This window comes from Saccopteryx bilineata, chromosome 5 (genome assembly GCF_036850765.1).
Source record: "Saccopteryx bilineata isolate mSacBil1 chromosome 5, mSacBil1_pri_phased_curated, whole genome shotgun sequence".
NCBI classification, from domain to species: Eukaryota; Metazoa; Chordata; class Mammalia; order Chiroptera; family Emballonuridae; genus Saccopteryx; species Saccopteryx bilineata.
The window spans coordinates 31908448-31933308 of record NC_089494.1 but is presented as its reverse complement, the minus strand read 5'-3'; the positions used below and the strand labels follow the sequence as shown (position 1 = coordinate 31933308).

General features: G+C 38.2%; 1 protein-coding gene across 27 annotated transcripts in view; it reads left to right on the top strand.

Annotated features, from left to right (window-relative positions):
- The window catches only part of ABI2 (abl interactor 2), a 111588-nt gene that overhangs the window by 47843 nt on the left and 38884 nt on the right, over positions 1-24861 (top strand). For 14 of the 27 annotated variants that reach the window (XM_066278836.1, XM_066278834.1, XM_066278826.1 and 11 more), the window contains exons 2-4: positions 5216-5383; positions 11804-11980; positions 21493-21590. In XM_066278836.1, the coding sequence (XP_066134933.1) occupies positions 5216-5383; positions 11804-11980; positions 21493-21590 (443 nt within the window). Of the gene's footprint in view, positions 1-5215; positions 5384-11803; positions 11981-13439; positions 13458-21492; positions 21591-24861 lie in introns of all 27 variants that reach the window. The other 13 variants (XM_066278824.1, XM_066278815.1, XM_066278831.1 and 10 more) reach the window with 1 other exon arrangement.

The window sequence follows — 24861 nt, the reverse complement described above, 5'->3', positions numbered from 1 at the left end:
GGATGATCCCACTCAAGGAACAGCTGCTAGCCTTGGCTCTACCACCAGGAAAGGCTGCGTGCCCAAGCTCAGCTTCGTAGCGGAACTCTGCCTCTTCTGGGCTTTTGGCTCCACCCCCGCGGGAGGAGCCTGCTACCAAGTCAGACCGCAAGCCTGGGTTGCACGGGTGGGGCAGGGATGTGCTCCTCTGCCCTTGCTCCGGGGCTGGTTTCTACCCTTTCTGGGTTTCCCGCCCTTCTCCCGGAGGCTGGATTACAGGCTGCCGGCAGCTGAGCTTAGCCTCTTTTGCACGCCCCCTTCTCCCTAGCCGGGCAAGATTGAGCTCACACCTGAGCCCACTGGTGGCCAGCCGGCTTCCGCCCCTGCCAGCAGAACCGCGCCTCTGTCTCCCGCTGCCGCCCGCTCTCCGGTGCGCCCTCAGCCGCGTGGGTGGGGGCGTTGCAGCTCGGACCCTAAGACTCACTACCGTAGACCCGAAAGCTCCCTCCTTCTATGCGACTCTGCTCTGAATGCCGCGGGGGGGGGGCTTGTTTGGCTGCTCTCCTGCTTCCCTTTGCTGATATTGCTGTTTCCGGGGGAAATATTCACTTCAGCTTTGGGGAGTGACTCGTCCCAGGGGTTAGAGTGGCTATCTCCCAAAAATGTTTCTCCCTATGCCTCCTAGATTGCACTCTCTTCCTGATACTGTGGTTCTCTCCCCTCTCCCTCCGTCTCCAGGAGCCCCGGGTGAGTGTTTGTGAGAGAGATGTTCTGCGTGGTCCCTTTAAGAAGGATCCTGGGTCTGAGAAATCAGACTCTCACAAACAGTATCCTGACTTGTTTCAAGCTAAATACTGTCCTTATGCTTCTTCTGGGCTCCGGGGCTGCAGGCTGGGGCTTTGTTCCTGGGGCTCAGGGCCCTTTCCCCTCTGCTAAACTCACTTCCCGCCACGCGAGTCTCTCCCTGCTGCCATGCGCTCCGAGAAGCTGGGCAGCCCTCTCCGCGTTTCCGCTTTTCCTACCAGTCTCTGGGTGGCTTCTTCAGCATTCCTGGGTTGAAGAGTCCTTTTAGTTTAGTCCAAAGTTGGTTTTTCCAGTTGATAGTTCATAAAATTAGTTTGTAATCCACATTGGTTCTGGGAGGTAGATGCTGGTACATTCGCCTACTCCAGCGCCATCTTGTCTCTCTCCTCCTCTGTCTTTAATGCAGAATAGTAATGCCCTGAGCACCTGCTTCATGGTGACCTACATCAATGTTTTAAATCAGCTAAAAACAGCATCTTCAGTTAGATTTTTCTCTTTTAGAGAGAGACAGAAAGATGGAAAGATAGGGACAGACAGGAAAGAAGAGAGATGAGAAGCATAAATTCTTTGTTGCAGCATTTTAGTTGTTCATTGATTGCTTGCTCATATGTGCCTTGACCAGGGGGCTACAGCAGAGCCAGTGACCCCTTGCTCAAGCCAGTGAGCTTGTGACCTTTGGGCTCAAGCCAGCGAACATGTGGTCATGCCTATGATCCCATGGTCAAGCCAGTGACCCTGTGTTCAAGCCGACAACCTCGGGGTTTCTAACCTGGGTCCTTAGCGTCTCAGGCTGATGCTCTATCCACTGCACCACCACCTGGTCAGGCAGATTTTTCTTTCTTTTTTTAAAATTTTATTTATTTATTTATTTATTTTTATAGAGACAGAGAAAGAGTCAGAGAGGGATAGATAGGGACAGACAGACAAGAACGGAGAGAGATGAGAAGCATCAATCATTAGCTTTTTGTTGCGACATCTTAGTTGTTCATTGATTGCTTTCTCATATGTGCCTTGACTGTGGGGCTACAGCAGACTTGAGTAACCCCTTGCTCAAGCCAGCGACCTTGGGTTCAAGCTGGTAAGCTTTGCTCAAACCAGATGAGCCCGCGCTCAAGCTGGTGACCTCTGGGTCTCGAACCTGGGTCCTCGGCATCCCAGTCCGATGCTCTATCCACTGCGCCACCACCTGGTCAGGCAGATTTTTCTTTATACATTTTACATTATAGGGTCCTTAATATTCCATGGAAAAGTAAATATATATAAAGCCCACCTAATAAAAGGGCCTCTCATATCTTTGACACAGCAATAATCAGCCACATGATTTCACATATATGCTAGGAATAAAGGCATAGCATGAAATAATTAATATTAATATTTACTTTTCAGATGATCTCAAATACTGACAATATAAAAAAGGATAATTGAAGAAAATAATTTTATCTGTCCAGATAGCCATTCCCTTGATCCTTTGAAGCACACTAATAAATTGTTATAATTTTGGATTATTCTCTATAATAAATACTCTGATTTAGAATAATGTCTAAAAAATGTTAATGACTTACTGTTTTTTATGGTGAATCCAAGAAGAGTTGATTTTTACAGTCTGGTCAGCTTTTTACTTGTTAGGATGGAATGATGACTTCTAAGCTCTCCCTGTATCTACAGTCAGAATCTGGATGTTTCCACTTGAATCCATGTAAACACAATAAATTAAAAATTAATAAAAAAACAACAAAGTTTTTTTCTTTTAGATTTTATTTATTGATTTGAGAGAGAGAGAGAGAGAGAAGAGAGGTAGAGGGAAGAACAGGAAGCATCAACTCCTAGTAGTTGCTTCTCATATATGCCTTGACCAGGCAAGCCCAGGGTTTTGAACCAGTGATCTCACTCAGCAGTCCAGGTTTACATCTTACCCATTGTGCCACTACAGGTCAGGCAGTATGGCATTTTTTGAAGTATTTACCTTCAGCCAAATTTGATTTCAACTCTGTTGTTAATTCAAGCATTGATAAAACTGAGGTGACTGATGATCAGAATCGAGAAGAAAAAATAAAAAGCTAATACTCTTTTTTTATTTGAGAGTAAGAGAGACAGACAGGAAGACAGGAAGGGAGAGAAATGAGAAGCATCAACTTATACTTGCAGCACTTCAGTTGTTCATTGATTGCTTTCTCATACATGCCTTGACTGGGAGGTGGGTGCTCCAATCATGCCAGTGACCCCTTGCTCAAGCTAGCGATAATAGGGTCATGTCTATGATCCCACACTTAATCTAACAATCCAGCACTCAATTTGGTGATCTCAGGGTTTCAAGCTTGGTTCCTCAGCATCCCAGGTTGATACTCTATCCACTGCGCTACCACCTGGTCAGGCAAAAAAGCTAATACTCTTTTCAAGTTAAAATGGTATCATTTAATTATGTTGTTAACTGTTGCTTCAATAAACTTTTTTCCCCCCTGGAAAAACTTACATCTAGGATTGTTGATTCTGACTCCTGTAATGTGTGGGAGAGAGGAGATTGAGACATAGTGGACTTTAAAGAGTTAATGACCATTCAAAGAAATAATTACAGTTATATATAGTGATTTGTAGTTTTAGAAAGTGGTTTTACATGCATTATCTTTTTTGAGTTTCACAGCTACTTCAAATGATTGATAGAGAAATTTGTTTTCTCTGCTTTGTAATTGTGGACATTGAGAAACTGTCCTTGTCCAAGTTGACATATTTTAGTAAATAGTGGAGCTGACATTAAGAAAATGGTTTTTTGGGTCCTGGCTAGTTGGCTCAGTGGTAGAGCATTGACCTAGCGTGTGGAAGTCCCTGGTTCGATTCCTGGCCAAGGCACACAGGAAAAGCGCCCACCTGCTATTCTACCCTTCCCCTTCTTCTTTCTCTCTCTCTCTCTTTGCCCCTCCCACAGCCAAGGCTCCACTAGAGCAAAGTTGGCTCAGGCGCTGAGGGTGGCTCCATGACCTCCGCCTCAGATGCTAGAATGGCTCTGGTTGCAATGGAGCAATGCCTCAGATGGGCAGAGCATCCCCCCCTGCTGGGCATGTCGGGGTGGGGGGGAATCCCAGTTGGGCGCATGCGGGAGTCTGTCTCTCTGCCTCCCTGCTTCTCCAGGAAAAAAAACACACACACACACACACACACACACACACACACACACACACACTTTTCTGCTTCAAAGGCTTGTGTACTTTCTGCTGAACCAAAGCTTTCTATAGATCTAGAGCAGCGGTTCTCAACCTGTGGGTCGCGACCCTGGCTGGGTTCGAACGACCAAAACACAGGGGTCGCCTAAAGCCATCGGAAAATTAAGGTGCCACAACACTTATTGAAAACACACAGGTTGAGAACCGCTGATCTAGAGCAAGAAGATGGTGTTTGGCATTTAGCAGCATAGCACATGTATCTTGACTGTTGCTTTGCATTGTGATCTTGGAAATAACCACTTTTTACCATGTGCTCTCTGGTTTTCAAGTAGATTTTTAGAACTTGGCAATTTATGTCCCATAGAGTTTTAACACTTAAGATGCTTGGGAAGAATGGATGTTTTTTAAAATTTTAATTTTATTTTATTGTGATTATTACCATTTTTATTATGTCATTATTACTTTAATCAGACATTACATTATAACCACATCTCACATATTACAGTGAAAAGAAAGGAGGAATTCAGGATAATAGAAAAAGTAGGCCGGAATTTATACACTCAAATAAATGCTACCTCTCTAAACAGTGACCTTGGGAAGTTATATACTTGCTGCCATTGCCCAGGTTATCCAGTGGATCTCATATTTTAAATAATGGCTTCAAGATTTTATTTGCATCAGTACAAAGGTGTATCTATTCTACATGAAAATATTAGTGAACTTAGTCAATAGTTTAGTTGTTGGGTTTACATTATACCAAATTAGTATCCAGATCATTTTTAGCTAGTATGTGTAGGTTCAGCAACAGAATTGTTTTTTTTGTTTGTTTGTTTGTTTTTTTGTATTTTTCTGAAGTTGGAAACGGGGAGGCAGTCAGACAGACTCCCGCATGCTCCTGACCAGGATCCACCCGGCATGCCCACCAGGGGGCGATGCTTTGCCCATCTGGGGCGTTGCTTTGTTGCAACCAGGGTCATTCTAGTGCCTGAGGCAGAGGCCATGGAGCCACCCTCAGCGCCACTTTGCTCCAGTGGAGCCTCGGCTGTGGGAGGGGAAGAGAGAGACAGAGAGGAAGGAGAGAGGGAGGGGTGGAGAAGCAGATGGGCGTCTCCTGTGTGCCCTGGCTGGGAATCGAACCCGGGACTCCTGCATGCCAGGCTGATGCTCTACCACTAAGCCAACCGGCCAGGGCCAGAATTGTTTTTGATGAGTATTATTGTTGGTTAGATTGATAGAATGGGTTATCTCTGAATTAATGATTGTTCTTTTTTTCTTAGTCAGCAGATAAGCAGCGAGCCCTAGAAGAAACCAAAGCCTACACCACCCAGTCCTTAGCAAGTGTTGCCTATCTGATAAATACCTTGGCCAACAATGTACTGCAGATGCTGGATATCCAGGCATCCCAGCTACGAAGAATGGAATCTTCAATCAATCATATTTCACAGGTAAGACCACACTATTTTCCGATTTTGTTATGAGGAATATAAAATAAACACAGACATTCTGTGATGCTGACAGTCTTTATTATGGAAGTTAACTCACATGTATGATTTGGAAAATACTCAATATTACCAAATCAGTGGTTCTTATTCTTTTTGTGGAGCCATTATCTTTTCTATGATGTGAATAGGGAAGTAGATTTTAATGGTTTATATTAAAACACATTTGTCATGTTAAAATAATCAGCCTTGAGGTGAAAATTAGTCATGTTTCTTCCTACTTTTACCAAATTATACTCTTTTATTCTTTTAAAACTATAAATGTGATAGCCTCACCAGGTGGTGGCGCAGTGAATAGAGAGTTGGACAGGGATGTGGAGAACCCTGTTTTGAAACCCGGAGGTCACCAGCTTGAGTGCAGGCTCACCAGCTTGAGTGTGGGGTCGCTGGCTTAAGCATGGGATCATAGACATGACCCCATGGATGTTGACTTGAGCCCAAAGGTCTCTGGCTTGAGCAAGGGGTCATTGGCCCTGCTGTAGCCCCCACTGCCCCCCCCCCCCCCCCCCCCGTCAAGACACATATGAGAAAGCAATCGATGAACAACTAGGGCAGCTAAGGAGCCACAATGAAAAATTGATGCTTCTCATCTCTCTCCCTTCATGTCTGTCTGTCCCTATCTGTTCCTCTCTCTATCTCTGTTATACACACAAAAAAATTAAATTAAAAGAAAGAACTCTATACATTAAACATAACTGGAAGAAATTTCAATCCTTAAGAGAAGTGCTAAAAATATCTTTTTAAAACTTAATTTTTATTTCATAGATACAGCCTCCATCTGCCCATTTTCCCTACTCAGTCCCTCATCGAACATACTATTCTGTATTAACTTAAAAGCTGCTAAACAACTATAGATTACCCACCTCTTCAGGTATTGCCCTTCAGACACTCAATTCCAAACGAAGACAGTTTAAACATATGCTAGACAGCTCTAACTCAGGCCCCTGTTCTTTCTTTCTTCCTTTCTTTTTTTTTTTTTTTTTTTTGTGACAGAGAGAGAGACAGGTAGGGACAGACAGGAAGGGAGAGAGATGAGAAGCATCAATTCTCTGTTGTGGCACAACACCTGATGTGGGGAGGCTGCAGCAGAGTGAGTGATCCCTTGCTCAAACCAGTGACCTTGGGCTCAAGCCAGAGACCATGGGGTCATGTCTATGATCCCACGCTCAAGCCAGCAACCCCGTGTTCAAGCTGGTGAGCTCGCACTCAAGCCGCGACCTTAGGGTTTCCAACCAGGGCCCTTCACGTCCTAGTCCGATGCTCTATCCACTGCCACTGTGTCACCACCTGCTCAAGCTCTAGAGTTCTTTGTTTTAAAAGTCACTTGAACATCAGAACTATTTGATGCTCTTTAGACTGAAAGACTATTCAATAGTTTAAGAGAAAATGTTTTCTCTTTACAAATCAAATACTCAATAAATAAATACTCTAAAATAAGGATAGACAAAGCTTTTCTATAAAGGGCCCGATAATATTTTAGGTTTACCGGACCACATATGGTGTCAGTCTCATTTTTTTATGTGTATGTTTTTAAACAACTACTTGAAAATGTAAAAACCATTCTTAGCTTGTGGGCCATATAAAAGCAGGCTCAGACCAGATTTGACGTGGAGGCTGTAGTTTTGAAGTCCTTGCTCTAACATACTCCCTCCTCCCACACACTAATGTTTGGTACTTAAAATTTATTATTATTACACTTTTGTTAAAACTATTATTATGTTTTTAGAGAAGCCAGAGAAGGTTCCTAAGATGCCTTGAGACTAGATTTTGTTTTATTTTTAAGTAAAAAATCTTTTTTGCAATTTGGGTAAAAATACTAGGTTTGGAGAATTTATAGAGCAGATTGAGTTGAAGAAACAAAGAAGTGGAGGTTCAGTCAGGTCAAAGATGAGATCACATGCTTTTTGTATGGTAGAAGGTGTCAGCTGTCATAGGGAGAAGAATGGTAATGAATGCAGACTTGACTTGGGGTACAAGGTCAGTGTACAATGATGTGTTGTAGAATTGCAGACCTGTAGAGATATGTTAACCAGTGTCATTGATTCAGTAAAAAGGAAGAAAAAAAAGAGTTGTCAGGGTTTTCTGGTAGAGTGGTTCAGGACCAGTTGATACATATCTGAGCTATTTGATTTTCTTCCTCATCAGTATCTTTTCCCGTCTCCTGGGTAAGAACCTGATCACTTTTCAGCTTCCTACTGCTCTAGCTCTTCTCTCCATTGTAGTGGGAATGAACACTGAGTAGTATTGGGAGGCAGGAAGGTAAGGTGTCTAAATTACACCTTGGTTCCTCAGTTTCTTCAGCTGACTTATGTGACATTTGGCTGTTTTGAACTTCACTTTCTTGTCTGTAAAAGGATTGGACTGATTAGATCATTTCTGAGCTGTCTTCCGTCTTGAATTCTTTATTCTTCTGAACATCCCTAAAATAATACTTGATTTGTATTTGTTTTTTCCTCTATTCTGTCGGGCCTGCTATTCACCTCAGTCTGTGCCCCACTGACCTCAACTGTCTTATCACCCTGCTGTAATTAAACTATTTCTCAAATTACTCTGAATTTGAATGTAGGGATGGGAATTCCATTGACTGTCAACTATGGATCAGGAAGAAATACTTAAAAAAACAAAACAAAAAGTAATAACCCATTCTCTAATATTTTGAAATAAAAGACAGACTTGATTAGGAATATAGGAAGTCCTCGGGTTATGACAGTCTCAACATACGACATTTAGAGTTTACAACTCTCACTCCCATAAAAATTTTAAAAAGTTGAGACATGTTTCTGTTTATGCCATTAGCGTCTCCTTGTACTTACAGACTATGTGGGTGAACTAGTTTGGTTGCGTGCAGCAGAAGAATACACGGTAACACAGCATGTGAGTGAGGGAGTTGGTGTCCCCCAGTATGCTTACCTACGCCATTTTGGACCATTAAAAGCGCAAGTGTTCCATTTGTGTTAGGCTAGTGTGTGTTAACTTACACCAAAATTTGGGTTACATCACTGTCATACGTCACTGTGTTGTAACCCGAGGACCCCTGTATTTAGTATCATGTCTTTTATTTTTGTGTTTATTTTATTGATTTTAGAGAGAGGGGTAGAGGGAGAGAGACAGGACTATCTATCTGGGTTTGCATTCTTATGGTTTTATTTCTGAATAAAATAATTACATTTCTAAAGATTGAGCAGAGTAGAAACACCGTCTGAAGAGGACTATATTCTTGCCTGACTAGGCGGTGGCACAGTGGATAGAGTGTCGGACTGGGATGCAGAGGACCCAGATTTGAGACCCCGAGATTGCCAGCTTGAGCACGGGCTCATCTGGTTTGAGCAAAAGCTCACCAGCTTGGACCCAAGGTCACTGGCTTGAGCAAGGGGTTACTCGATCTGCTGTAGCCCCATGGTCAAGGCACATATGAGAAAACAATCAATGAACAACTAAGGTGTCGCAACAAAAAACTGATGATTGATGCTTCTCATCTCTCTGCATGCCTGTCTGTCCTTGTTTATCCCTCTCTCTGACTCTCTCTCTGTCTCTGTAAAAAAAAAAAAATATATATATATATATATTTTCTGATAAATCTTTTGTTAATATGACAAAAACCAGTTTTATAAAAAAAATTATAATAATAATGGTCTCACCTATGGTGGTGCAGTGGATAAAATGTCAACCTGTTTGCTGGTTTGAAACCCTGGGCTTGCCAGGTCAAGGCACATATAGGGGTTGATGCTTCCTGCTCCTCCCTCCTTCTCTTTCTTTCTCTCCCTCCCTAAAATGAATAAATACAAAAAAAAATTTTTTTAAAGAAAGAAAATGCCCTGGCTGGTTGGCTCAGCAGTAGAGTGTCCACCTGGCATGTGGGAGTCCTGGGTTGATTCCCAGCCAGGTCACACAGGAGAAGTGACCATAGGCTTCTCTACCCCTCCCCCTTCTCTCTTTCTCTCTCTCTCTTTCCTTCCCTTCCCATCCCACAGCCATGGCTTGAGTTGTTTAAGCAAGTTGGCCCTGGGCTATGAGTATGGCTCCATAGGACTCCCTTAGGCACTAAAATAGCTCGGTTGCTTAGCAGGGGAGTAGTGGCCTCAGATGGGCAGAGCATTGCCTGGTAGGGGGCTTGCTGGATGGATCCTGGTCAGGGTGCATGTGGGAGTCTCTCTACCTCCCTGGCTCTCACTTAATTTAAAAAAAGTCATAAAAGTAAAAAAAATAAGTGCTTATTTTGTTTGGTTTTTATTTTTTAATTTAAAAAATAATTTTATTGAGTTTAGAGAGGAAGGGAGAGAGAGAAACATTGATTTATTGTTCCACTTATGCGTACACTGGTTGATCCTTGTATGTGTCTTGACTGGGGAGCAAAACTATCATCTTTGGCGTGTTTTATTTTATTTTGAGACATACTAATGGATGAAATCTTCTGGTTCATATTTTCAATGATTTAGGATGATTTGTTAAAAGTTATTCAAAATGAAATTAATTTTCATTTTTCTGAAGTTGAAAATAAGTAAATTCCAGTATCATCACTGATACGCAAACCCCATTTTTCTGTTACAGCTCTTGCCAGTTGTTGAAAAAGAAAGCAGATTTCGTAATTTACCTAACATGCACAAAAGCAGCTCAGGTTATTTTTCCTTAAAAAGATATACTTAAAATGATATGGTTACTACCTAGGCTAGTCTTTGATTTGATGTTTTATTTAGATATTTATTAGTGCTGAAGCTTATAGATTATGTTCCTTTTAAGATTTCTTGGTTGAAATAGGCTTTGAATTTGTTTCTGGTTTCCTTCATATCTAGATAGTTGAAAAGGATAAATCATCAGCTTTCAGATTTTTTAAAGTGGTATTTAATAATGTCATGATGGCTATCATCATTTCTTTCCATTTCTATGTTATTTCCCGGGCCTTCTTATAGAAAGAGGAAGTTGAAATAGGACTGGGAGGAAATGAGCAAAAGTGTCTATTAACTACTGCTTGAGGAAGAATGGTGGGAAGAGATGTGAACAATTTTAGTGAAGTATTTTTCAACCTTTTGGACTATAACCTACAGTAAAAAATACACTTTACCCTGCATCCTTTACACAGCTCATGTATGTCTTTATATACATAACAAATAAGTGTTTCAAGAAACAATACTTACTGTGTATATATATAGTGTGATACTTCTATTTCATTAAGATAACTGCTGCTCACATCCCACTAAATTGCAACCTACAGTTTGAAAAATGCTGTTTTAGTGTATTAATTATCTCTGTGAAGAAATTTACTCACTATTAGCAAATAGAAGACTGTGAGTAAAAACACGTATAAGCATGTAAATATTTAATAAATGAAATAAATTAAATCTTTTATAAACGTGTTATAAAATAGAAGCCATAAGTCATTTTACCTAAGCAAACAAATACTATTTTGTAAAAAGTGAGATTTGGCCCTGGCCGGTTGGCTCAGTGGTAGAGCGTCGGCCTGGCGTGCGGAAATCGATTCCCGGCCAGGGCACACAGGAGAGGCGCCTATCTGCCTCTCCACCCCTCCCCCTCTCCTTCCTCTCTGTCTCTCTCTTCCCCTCCTGCAGCCAAGGCTCCATTGGAGCAAAAGATGGCCCGGGCGCTGGGGATGGCTCCTTGGCCTCTGCCCCAGGCGCTAGAGTGGCTGACTGCCTCCCCGTTTTCAGCTTCAGAAAAATACAAAAAAAAAAAGAAAAAGAAAAAAAGTGAGATTTATAACATTGTATTTTATATTTTAGGCCACTCCCTTCTTTAAAAGTAAAGTATTTATTAGGTTAAATAATAGAAATTATAATGATAGTTTATTTTTAAATGTAACTGGATTAACCACTGGGGGCCTCCTTAATCAAGTTGGCTAAATCTTAATGAAGAGGAGAAAAAATTGCATGCTTTATTGGCAAACTTATTCTGTAAAGTCCCAGCTAATATTTATTTTAGGCTTTGCAGTCCATAAAGTCTCTGTTAGAAATACTCATCTCTGCCATTGTAGTGTGAAAATACATAAGCAAATAGAATTGCTGGGTTTCAATAAAATTTTATTTATGGAAGCAGAAGTTTGAATTCTACATAATTTTCACACATCACAGCATTATTTTTCTTTTGACTTTTTCCAACCGTTAAAAAATGTAAACACCACACTTAGTGTTTGAGTTATAAAAACAGGTGGTGGGCCATATTTCGTCTGCCAGTCATGGTGTGACAACCCTTGCTTTAGCCTAAAACTGGAGGTCAGTATTGGTCCAAAAAGGAGAAAATGTAATAATTGTAGTTAAGAATATGAATAATGGTGATAAACCTCTTAACATTTATATCTTAATTTTTCTGAATATTAGAGCTATACATTTTTTGCATTGTGTTTATATTTTACAGACTGTTGATATTCATAAAGAGAAAGTTGCAAGAAGAGAAATTGGTATTTTGACTACTAATAAAAACACTGTAAGGACACATAAGATTATTGCTCCAACCAACCTTGAACGACCAGTTCGTTATATTAGAAAACCTATTGACTATACAATTCTAGATGATATTGGACATGGAGTAAAGGTAAGTATAATTTTTGTCAAGCTTTTTAAAACAATAGCTCATAACGGAACTAACTCTTTAGAAAATTAAGCTTTTTTTCCCCTTTCCTAGAGAACCAAATCTTGGCCCAATTGTGGTTCTGAAGATTCCTTACTGCTATGACCTATTTTATCTTTCTTGCCTCTTCTTTGTGCTGTGTTCTCAGGTTTTAAATAATTACCTTTGAATGAATTGTATTTGCTTAGTAATGGTAGTACCTCATATATATATATGACAAATAAATGTGGTATGTTCTTCCTAATCTTTTAATGATTTAAAAGGACTAATTAAAAAATCAGTATGTTATTAAAGTGTTTATTTTACCTGAAAAATTTATTAGCAGACTTTTGGCCTTAGTTTTTAGAACATGAATAAAGAAAAATGTACTTTGATTTTTCTAAAATAATTTTATCTTAATATTTTGGTGGACAGTAGTGTAGATAAAAGAAATATGTGAATTAATTTTTCCACTGCTTTTGTGTATATAGCCATTATATAAATATTTCTTGGCTATATTCTAAAATGTATTTGAATGCCTGCTAGGTATATAAAGTACCATGATCAAAACTAAGGGACAGACATATAAATTTTATTTAAATTGGTATTTTTACTTAAAGTTTGCATCTCATCAATGATTTTAAAGACAATGACTTATCAAATGTGACTTTCACTAAATATATATGCTTTTAAATGAAACTGCATAGTTGATTTATGACTCTATAAGCAAATTTACATTTAAAAAGTACCCTAAGCTAGTATGGTTAGAAATCTGTTAATAGATTTAGGTGAATGAAAATGTACAGTGTACATTTAAAAAAATTCTTATCTGGAATTTGATATTTAATTTTATAATTGACACCTACATGCATTTAGATTACTGAATTAGAGCATGTTAAAATAGGAAGTGTAATTGGATGGATAATTAATAACAAATTTATTCCAACTTGGGTATAAACCTTTTGAGATTTATTTAAAGCTAGCCACTGTTAATAGAAAATTTTAGGGTAATGCCAGAATCTAATGACAAAAAGGCATTTAGGATATAAGATATCATATTTGTGCTTGCCCACCTACATATTAAAAAATGTGATTCTCCACTCCAGTTCTCATTTAATTCTCAAGTAAAATGTTACTGTTTTGGGACTCTGTAGTCCCCTTCATTGTTTAGACTTTTAGTGTTTAGGGATCACTGATTTGAAGAAATCTTTAATAAAGTTGTTTTTGAATAAAAGTGTCATATAATTTCATCAAAAACTCTTGTTCATGACACATTCTGCTTTAACCACTCTTTCTATGATCTATTGAAACATTATTTTTTAATGCTGAATACTTAACTTGTTTTTTCTTTGTTTTCTCCTATCTCTTCACATCCTGAAGTTCCAACTAACTTTTCAATGCTTTTTTTCCTTACCTCTTTTATTTGCTCCATTTATGCATTAAGTGGTTGCTTAGATTTAAGGTAAGAGATTCCAGGGCTGGATTTCCATTCCTTGTTCTTACGTAGATTATTACATATGGGGAGTGAAGAGATATTTCGCAGTTGGCCTTTTCAAACCAAAGAATAATTCCTCTTTTTATTTATTTTTTATTTTTGTCGTGCAACCTTGTGGTGTCTTCATGTTCCATGAGGGCAGTTATTTTGTCTGTTCATTGCCCTATCTTGTGTGCCTAGAGCAGTGCTGACTATTTATTAGGTGCTTAGTAAATATTTGTTCAATAAATGGTTATTTTGCAATGTTAATATATTTTGTGAAACTGAAATGTAAGTTTACTCTAACATAAAATGTCATGAAATAATATTAGCTGGATTTTGTAAATGTATAAATTTTGTTATGGATTAGACAGCCAACTAATATGCTTTATTTAACCCTCCCCCTGTGTAATAGCCTTTTTATTCTATAAATGGTGTGCTTTATTGTATACCTTGTGGCCACTATGTCATTATCTCTTGACTTTTAATGTAAGAAATTGAGAAGCAGAAAATGTTCAGTATTACAGTTTTTTTTTTAAGTTGCAGTATCGTGTATTTTGTAAAAAGATGTCTTTTTCTCAAATTGCTATGTAAATATTTCAATATAAAAATACTTCCAAGGGTTTTTCAAGCTCAGTATTATTTATGTGCAAAGCATCAAAAACACAATGCTTAGCAAAATACAAGTTAAGAAATTAGAGAAATATTTCTTTTTCCAGAAACATTTTAGTATGATATTTTGGAGGACTGATGGTAAAAAGACATTCTAGAATATACAAGAAACATGTCAAATAGTATGTTACTTAGATTATTTTACCAAACTGAGCTTGCATTTTCTTTTCTTTTTTCCTTAGGTGAATTTTAAACTTCCTTTTTAAATACATATTCTTTATAATACTCAGTTGTTTGCCATGTCTTCAGTGTAGAAAGTGATAACAAGGAGACAAGATAAGTGAAATTTGAATTATTAACTAGCTACTAACCATGTGGCCACAGACGTTTCAATAGCGCGGTAGGGAGATGTGACTAGAGGAACCCAGGTAATGCACTTCTTGTGTTATTGACAAGTGTTGGCTCCATGTGCTCAAGTCTTGGTGAATGAGACCTGTGGAATTGTGAGGAGATTGTTTGCATAAAATAGGTAGAACTAGACCCAAAACAGTGTGTGGCTTCCTTGGCTCTTTTCCTCTAAAATCTGTATTCAGATTTTTGATATTGATGTGTTAACCTCCAAAGTGAATGAAATACCCAGAGATTAACTAAATGAAAACCACAGAAATGACTAATCCTTTTCCCTTAAAGTTTAGACCAGCTTGCTTAAGCTCCTGTCCCATGCTCATTTTCTCTAAACCCTACTATGATTCCTCCTTGACCTTCCTGGATTCAGGCTCTCCATGTGGAGACAGGCCAAAAGGAGTGGGAAATGAGAGGCTCGTTGAAAGAAAAATCTGACAAGGAGACATCATACTTGGATAATACTACTTAACATTTTTGCTCTTTGCATCACATAGCTCCACTCCTCAGTGCCGTGGCTCTGTCCAGTGTAGGTGTTTCTACTATACCTGGTGGAGTTGACAGGGTGAGAAGACTACTCTGAGTTTATTCTGGAAGCTCGAGTATGCCAGTGCCTTGTCTTTCCTTCCTTCCTGTTCCTTTTGTTAATGTCTATCTTCTCTTAGAAACTTATAGCATATTAATAATTTTAAGTGAACCAAACCAAAGTCTAACAAATAAATTTTCAGCATATAGCAAATCATTTCTCCTTTTATGCTGGAAAAAAAGATTAGTGGTTTTGAAAGCATGGTTAATGGAATACAATTGATTATATTAAGGTAGAAAATGGAATTAAAGAAAAAAAAATGTTAAAGTTGTAAGGGACTAGACTAATAGTTTTCCAGCTGAGCTTGGTGACCTGTGGGTTATATCAAGAGTCCTGGTCTCCTGGTGTTGGGTGGGGTTATCTGCTGCTTTGATTTCCTCCTCAGCTCTTCTTCAGCTCTTGGTTTTGCTCTTGTTGCTGTCAGATTTGATGATGCTTTTCAGATGGACTGTAAAATTTTTTACTTTGGGATCAGACATATGGAAATTGACTCAGAAGAGACCTCCATGCTTAAAAGTTGAATTTTTAACATTTTATACTCTTGTTCTGGTGGTATTTAATGGTTCTTTTCATCTGTTATTTGGGTTAATTGTTTTTCTTCAGTCGACTGATGAAAACAAGTTGTAGAGTTTAATTCATCAGACCTTTGAACATAATGTGGTGATATTTTTATAACAAAAGGCCTAAAAAGCCAATGGATAGAGTGCCATATTGGAAATGTTTTATCGGCACCAGAGGCCATATTAAAATGGAACGTGTCCTGGTCAGATAGCCCAGTTGGTTAGAACATTGTCCCGAAGCATAGAGGTTGCCAGTTTGATCCCCATCTGGGCACATACAGGAGTGGATCCATGTTCCTGTCTCGTTTCCTCCGTCCTTCCTCTTTTTTTTTTTTTTAAAAAAAAAATTAAAATGGAAGGTACCTTTAACTGGGATACCCTTTCCCCACTCTTTATTTTAATTGTAAAATGAGTTTTAAGAGTCTGCTACTGATGTATTTGAAATGGACTTCTCTGCCTTTTTATTTTTTATTTTTTACAGAGATAGAGAGAGAGAGGGACAGATAGGGACAGACAGACAGGAACGGAGAGAAATGAGAAACATCAACTACTAGTTTTTTCGTTGCAACACCTTAGTTGTTCATTGATTGCTTTCTCATATGTGCCTTGATCGTGGGGCTACAGCAGACTGAGTAACCCCTTGCTTGAGCCAGCGACATTGGGTCCAAGCTGGTGAGCCTTGCTGAACCAGATGAGTCCGCGCTCAAGCTGGCGACCTTGAGGTCTCGAACCTGGGTCCTCGGCATCCCAGTTTGACGCTCTATCCACTGCGCTACCGCCTGGTCAGGAGACTTCTCTGCTTTTGAAAGCAGTAAAGTTGTCATTAATGAAGCTAAACTTAAGTACTTTTAAATAAGTATATTAGTTTAATCAAAAAGAGTAGAGACATATGATCTATTAATGTATTTCAGCTGAACACTGCACAAATGAATTCTAAATAATTAATGAGAAGATGGTAAAGAGTTTATTTTATAACTAATATGATAAAATGAACACTTGAAAATTTTGCTTGGCGTCTTGGAGGTTCATAACTGAACCCTATGTAAAAAAGTGGACCAAGTTTGTCCCTTGAGCATGATCTTTTAGCAAGTATTTGTCATTATCTACAGAGGATGATAAATTGTCCCTCACATTTCTAGCTTTCAGGTACAGCATTTATTTGATACAGTGTTTGGAAGAAAAGTTTCATAATAACAGCAACCATTGGGGACCCCCTTGGATTTGCTTGTTCCAGTCATGAACCACCAGTTCAATTTTGGCAAAAGCCAGTTTTCAGAAACAATCTTCAAAATCAAACAGAAGTTTGTCCCTCTTTATTTTTCTTTTCTTCTTTTTGACTGGTTTTTCTTCCCCCTTTCCTGATCTCTTATTCCCTTATTCTGTGTTGGATTATTTTAGGACTCTTGGCACCTTAGGCTTTTTGTCATTCTAACTCTCTCATGAAGTTTTACCTCTCTGCTGAATTCATACTCGAATTCCTGGTTTCAGCTTTAATTTCCTGCCGAGGATCTCCTCATCCTTTTCCTGCTACACATGAGAATTGAAGTAGGAACATATATATTCTCTTAGGAGAGGGCTAGAGATTTCTAGGAAGCCAAAAATTTATGTCCTGGATGGGACTTACAGGGAACAATACTGGACAGCGAATGAAGGGCCAGAGGTGCTTGACCACAGCTGTGTTCTGCTGGTCTTCACTGCTCCACATCCAGGCACAACCCTTAGACTGCTACTCTTCTCTTTATTTATTTAAATCCAGCTCTTTTTTAAACTTAACAGCTCAGCCCAGATTTTTCTCTATGAAACCTCCTGTAGCTATTCCTTCTCACACTGATATTTCTTTGGGGAGGGGATTCTGTATAATTTGTAGAGTCCTTTTTGTTTGAAACATTTGAGTCATAAATTCCAAAATATAAGTTCTCTAAAAGCAGAGAAATAATTTTATAGATCTTTGTGTGTTCCCTATCAGTGTCTTATATTTCATATTCCTTTCTCATTGTATCTAGTAGTCTGGTAGGTTGCAAATTGTTGATAAATGAGGGATATTTTACAGGTACCATTTTGCCACTGTTATATCACAGCAGGTCATCTGTCCGAGAGTTTTTTTGTGTGTGTGTGGCAGAGGTGACAGCCTTTATGAACTGAAGATCCACGGCTGGCCAGCTCTAAAAGAAATACTAAAGTTAACAGGGTACTTGAAAGCACTGAGAGTTGTAATGAACTTTATATTATATATCGGGGTTCAAGTACGTATTGAACATACCAGAAAGTGTTAGAGCAGGAAAGGTAGAAGCAATCTAGAAAAAATATTAAGGCACAAGAATTGGTCTGATGGTTGGTGCTACTTGTAGAGCTCTCCAAAGTCTGGGAGACCAGACCACTCTGGTTATAAAGGAACTGATGCTACCTCCAGTATTATCTGCATTCCTTAGTCACAGGCTGGTGGGAAAGTATTTGAGCTGTGGCCAGACATTAACCTTCATCACCGAAATGTAATATTTCTTCTGTTTTGAGGGTTTCTCTCTGGTAGGAAAGAAAAAATGGGGACCTTTCTTACTTTTCCTCCTTTCTTGTACCTAATACCTGGTTTACTTAGTTCTCAGTACCTTCCCATTTATGGGATAAAAAAGATAACCCATATAATTGAATTATTGTTGCAGTCAGCCACCAAAGTTATCATTTCAATTCCCATTCCCAAATAATACTTTGAAAATTATAATGCATACTCTCAGTCATGATTCAGGACCAATAACTACATATTTGTGTGCCAGATGATAGTTCTGCTTATGTTAACAATTTTTAAGTTTCATGTGGAATTGCTGTGATGAACAGGGTACAGAATTGCTTTGTTTTCTTTGTCCTGAGTTTATGGTATTTGTGCCCGCCCGCCCTCCCTCCCTCCCTCCCTCCCTCCCTCCCTCCCTCCCTCCCTCCCTCCCTCCCTCCCTTCTTTCCTCCCTCCCTCTCTCCTTTCCTCCCTCCCTCTCTCCTTTCCTCCCTCCCTCTCCTTCCCTCCTCCTCTCCTCCTCTTTCCCCTCCCCCTCTCCTCCTCTTCTCCCCTCCCCTCTCCTCCCCTCCCTTCCCCTTTCTTTCTCCTCCCCCTATCCCTCCTTCCCCCTCCTGTCCTCCTCCCTCTCTCCCTCCATCTTCTTTCCTCTCTCTCTCCCATCTTCCTTCCTCTCTCCCTCTCTGTTCCTTTATCCCTTACAGTGTAGTCATGTGTTTTGCTGCTTGTTAGGAAATATTGTTTCCCCTGTAAACTGTTCTGTGGTAGTGCAGTGAGTGAAGTGTCAACCTGGAACATGGACGTTGCCAGTTCAAAACCCTGGGCTTGCCTGGTCAGATACAAATTAATGATCTTGACTCTTCCCCCTGCAACTTTCTCTCTCTAAAATGAACAACAACAAAAAACTTTAGAAAAGTTGTTTTTAGAACCATGATGGCTATCTAGTAAATATTTTTTATAAAAATACTTTAGGTTTAAAATATAGTTTCTGAACTTTAATTTTAAATCAGATCCAACTTATTATAAAGGAATTAAATTTTGTTTGGCAGTTACTCCTTTTCCTCAAATTAGATGACAGTATTATTCTGGATAGCATATTTATTGTTTTACTTTGTGCAGAAACATTTTTCACAAAGGACAACTACCTTAAGAAATAGTGAAAAACTCTTTTTGGTTAATATAAAGGAATTATAGTATCAATAAAGTATAAATTACAGATTTTTTTCAACATTCTAGAGGGACTCTGGTTTCTTACGTGATTTGTTACTCATCCAAATGTCATTACCCAACGAAATACACTTATATGATGATTCTACAGATCATAAAATGTACCAAATTTTATTTATAGAAATGTTCACCAGATTTTAAGTAATAGATTGTTTATTTTATATATTTTTTGGGGGGGGATAGATTAAAAGACCTAAAGAAGATACTGCAATTTAAACAAAAACACCTTACATACCAAAACCTTCAACCATAGTTGGAAAACTGTTTTCAAGTATTTTAGCTATGCCATGTATAGAATAAAATTTTTTACTCTTTTTCTATTCCTGCTCCCTTTCCTTCCTTTATAGCAAATTAATGTAGTTTAGTGTTTATTTCACCTACTTCTCCCTCATCACTTAAAGCAACTTTGGGTTTTATGTTTAAGGTTGAGCTTAAAGGACTTCAGTTACTACTTTTAAAAATCTTCTGGTATCATAAATTAAAATTATAGTTTTAAAAGCTATTGGTTATTTGTCATACTTCTCTGAAAATTTTCCCCAAAAAGTGGATTGATTTTTTAAAAAACTTCTGACATTTCATCTTAAGATATGATTAGAATACCCTCTGCTTATTAATGAGGGGGAGAGCAAGGATAAGTTAATCTTTATTCTTATTTGATCATGTTTGATTTATATTTATTGTTTAAAAGCAACAACAAAAGGATTACTGATAAGTGCTTTACTTTAAAAATACTGACATTTCAAAGGTATCATTTGTCATTAAAGATTATTTTATCATCACACACAACTTGTTCACTGGGCTATTCATTTGAAGAGTTTGTTTCTTGATATATTATTTCTTGCCTTTTCAGATGACTAGTAGTTTAGGATTTTAAATTCCACTTAGTTTTGATAGCCTCAGTACTCTGTATACAATTATGATTTGTTTTCTTAAAATTTTATTTTTGAAATTATATATAAATGTATTCTGATTTCAGTGATATAATGTCTTGAAATTTCATTTTACAAGTATAATTTGAATACAGTAGACATTCTTATTAGAAAAATTAAGATCCTTTTTTGAAGTGTTTGGCAATCCAAAATATAAGAGGCTTAAAATAGGGTCAGGTATGAACCTATATGATACATTAACTCTTGACCCATTGGTAATCTCAAAACTGTTTGAGATTGCATTTGAATTATATTTGTGAATGGCTTCTCTTAGCTCCTTAAGATAGCCATATTTCTAGGGATTGGTATATAAGTGCCGACTTACTCGTTTTGTGACATCCGTTGTTTCCATATTACCCAACTTTTCTACACTTGTGTTTTCAGTTGCGGATAGAATAGTGAGGAGTCATGACCCAGTTCTGATTAAGGACTATGTTGTTTACATCTTTCCCATGACTGAATTAATCTTCATTTGGGGCCTGCATGGGTCTGATTCCCACTGGAATTGCCTGTGGTCCCTGTTCTATCAACAGTTGAATGGGATATCTCAGCCCTAGCTTTCTAGTTCACATGTTTAGGAATATGCATGCTTAACTTCTGGCAGTTTACAGGTAGGTGATTCCTTCATAAGAGAACATTAAATCTAAATTGTAAGGCTGATCTATTAAAAAACTAAAATTTTCTGTAGATCATGCAAATTAACTTTATTTTGCATTCTCTAGCTTTAATGGATCAAAACTATAGTTGCATATTGTATTTGAGAAACATGTATTTTGTTTCTTATGATATACTTACTATCTAAAAAATAAGGGATTGCTTAAGGGTGCCATTTTTTCTGATTGACTTTACTCTTTATTAAAACTAAAGTTTGTTTTAATAAAATTTGTATAGTTATCCTATTTAATTTCAGTTGAATGTAGTATCAAATAGTAGTCCAACCAGTGATCTGTTGGTGTGATGGCCTAATGGCAAATAAAGTCTTTGCATACAAGTTTATAATCATTTGAAATTTTACGTTAGGAAGAGTCCTTTGAGTACAACTATAGAATAATAGTAGAGTAGAAATTGCATATGAAATGCATGGCCTCTAATTTTTTTCCTATTTAAACTTTCCCCTCCTCTGTTAAATAGTATAACATCGTTGCCCATAAATGCTCCTTTGTTTCACTGCATACAAGTTGAGTTTTACTCAAAAATTTTTTAGGTGAGTACCCAGAATATGAAGATGGGTGGGCTGCCACGTACAACACCACCAACTCAGAAGCCCCCCAGCCCCCCTCTGTCAGGGAAAGGGACACTTGGGTGAGTATGTAACTAAGTAATAAGTGAAAAACATGTAGTGTTGTTCAAAACTAAACACTACATATATGTATATTTAAATTATTTTTTATATTTGAAAAGAGAACATTTTCTTCCTAGGATTATCTAATTGTTTCTAATATCCCCCCCCCCTTTTTTTGTATTTTTCTGAAGCTGGAAACGGGGAGAGACAGACTCCCGCATGCGCCCGACCGGGATCCACCCGGCACGCCCACCAGGGGGCGATGCTCTGCCCTTCCGGGGGCGTTGCTCTGTTGCGACCAGAGCCACTCTAGTGCCTGGGGCAGAGGCCAAGGAGCCATCCCCAGAGCCCGGGCCATCTTTGCTCCAATGGAGCCTCGGCTGGGGGAGGGGAAGAGAGAGACAGAGAGGAAGGAGAGGGGGAGGGGTGGAGAAGCAGATGGGTGCTTCTCCTGTGTGCCCTGGCCGGGAATCGAACCCAGGACTTCTGCACGCCAGGCCGATGCTCTACCACTGAGCCAACCGGCCAGGGCCTAATATTCCCTTTTTCTGGTAAACGTCTTTATACTTTAAAAGATTGTTTTTAGAAAATTTTTTTCTAATTTTACATATAAGATAAAATCCTAGCCCGAGTTCATGATTTATTATAAATTGTACTTTAATTCTTAATTTCATTAAAGTTTTAGTCTTTTGCATTATAATTAACTGTTCTTATTTAGACTGTTCCTCTGAAGAGCACTATGTAGATTACAAAAATCTGTACTTGCGTGTTATGAGAATATTGAGCTTTAATTTGGTCCTACAGAAAGAGGCACTGGATTTGACTTTTGGCAGAAATGGTCAATTAATAGAAAAGCTTGACTTTTTTTCTGTAACATCATGGTATAAAAACTTGTTTTATCTTAGCGATTTATATGATCAGGTGGGCATAATATACCTCAGAAGCCAGATGATCAAAATTCTGTTCCTGCTCTGTGGTCTTATATGGTTAGCCTCTTAGCAATTTAGTTTTTTCATCTGTAAAAGGGGGTAATATTTGTCATTTATCAATTTTTCAGAATAACCACTATGAATTGGATTTTTTAAAAAAAGACAAAATGCTTTGATATATTGGCTTTATGATATATGCTTAAAACTTTTTAATTGACAATTTTGGTTTTGGCCCCCTCACCAAAAAAAAAAAAAATAAAACCCCACAACAAAACAAAAACACCAAACAAAAACCAAAAACACAAAAATACCTGCTCAAGCACTGTGATTAAGAACAAGACAAAGATGAGTTGGGATACAAAGGAGGATAATGTTGGAAGAGGAATTTATATCAATAGTTAGGCTGAGGTAAACAAAAGAATAAAAATGAATTCCAGCCAGGAATAGGATTTTATTTGAGGTGGACACACACGCAAAGATTCTGCATAGATTAGAGAGGAATGAATCTAGTAGGTCGATTAGATTTAAACTTCAGGGTAGAATGTAGATGACTTGGTAGAATATAATTTTGCAGAGGTAAGAGTAGAGAAATCAAAAGGAAGCATTTGCTTTATTTTCCTGTGGAAAGTCTAAATTCTACCATGTATAGTACCTAATGGATTTTGTTAGATTTTAAATCAAAATTGTTAGTAAGCTAACCCATTGTAGTCTCTAATAAAGTTTGAATTTGATTTACTCATATACCATATTTGTTTTCTTTGTGTATTAGCAAGGGTCTGCAGGACCCTCAGAGTCCACAAGCCAGCTGATGTTCATAGCCTGGCTTTCTTGCAGTCTTTGCCTAGCCACCATATTTTGTTCCTCTGCCCCTTAATTTTTACCTTGTTTTTATCATTGCGTTCACAGTATAGAGCTCAATCAGCTAAGGGTTTTTTCTTGGCTTGAAACAGAACATTTTTGTTGTCTGGAAATTTGGAAATTAATTTTCTATTTTATATGTTTTACATTTATAATTTCAGAGATGCCTGAATTTCATTTTAGTATTTTAAATGCAAAATCCTGACATTCCTTTTTCTTCCTCCGACCAGTGTCTCATCTAGTACCCATTATTTGTTTTTAATGTATATACTTTATGTATTTATGCAAGAAGATTTTGAGGGTAGTAAAATGAATGGGGTCATTGTAAAGTGATCTCATCCAAAATCAGTGAACCATACTCTGCTTTTTCTTCAGTTCGTATAAATCTTTCCACTTTTATAAAATTAGTGAACCATACATATTTTGAGTAATCCAGGAAAACAGTATTTAAAGTAACTGTGGGAACTTTGGAGCAGTGAATTATTGAGAAATTCATAAATTAAATGAGCAGCATCATTTCAGGAAAGGAAAGCTGTTTAATTTTCACATCTTAAGATCCCAGTTTTTATTCCTTTAAAGAACAGAATTGGCCCTGGCCAGTTGCTTCAGCTGTAGAGCATTGGCCCAGCATGTGGAAGTCCCAAATTTGATTCCTAGTCAGGACACACATGAGAAGCGACCACCTGCTTCTCCACCCCTCCCTGCCTTCTATTTCTCTCTTTTCTCCCACAGCCATGGCTTGAATGAGCAAAGTTGGCCCCAGGCACTGAGGATGGCTCCATGGCCTCAGCCTCAGATGCTAAAATAGCTTGGTTGCCGAGCATTAGAGCTGTGGCCAAGCTGGGCAGAGCATTGCCTGGTCCGTGCTTGTTGGGTAGATCCCCATTGTGGCACATACAGGAGTCTGTCTCTGCATCCCCACTTCTCACTTAATTAAAAAAAAAAAAAAAGACCAGAATCTCATCTACAAAATGTCAGTTGAGTATTTGTTATTGTCCTAAAGAATTTGGAAACCATGTGCTGTACACCTGAAACTAATACAAAATAATATTGAATGTAAACTATAATTTAAAAAAATAAAAAAAATAAAAAATATCTAAGTGTTAACACACACACAAAATTTGGAAACCATATTTCCTTTTTTTCTCCTTTCTCTTCCTTTACAAGGAAATGTTGAGAAAAGGGAACTATGTTAATAAAATTGTTTTGTACTTTGCAATTTGAAGTATATAAGGTAGAAAGGCTTAGGTGATCTTTTTCTTTGCTTTCCTTCCTTTTAAATGTTGGACTCTGAGGGAGGGGAACAGGTAAGAGAGACCAAGGTGTGAAAGCTAAAGGAAGACGTGAGGTGAGAATGGAAGGAGATAGATTAAATAGTATATTTTTGTGTATGGATATAGTTTAATTTGTGTTTACTATATAGAAAAGGAAACAAAAAGTTGTAATTGCTACTGATCATTAGTGTGGGGATTGTGGAACCTATCTTTGTGTGTCTTTGGTTAGG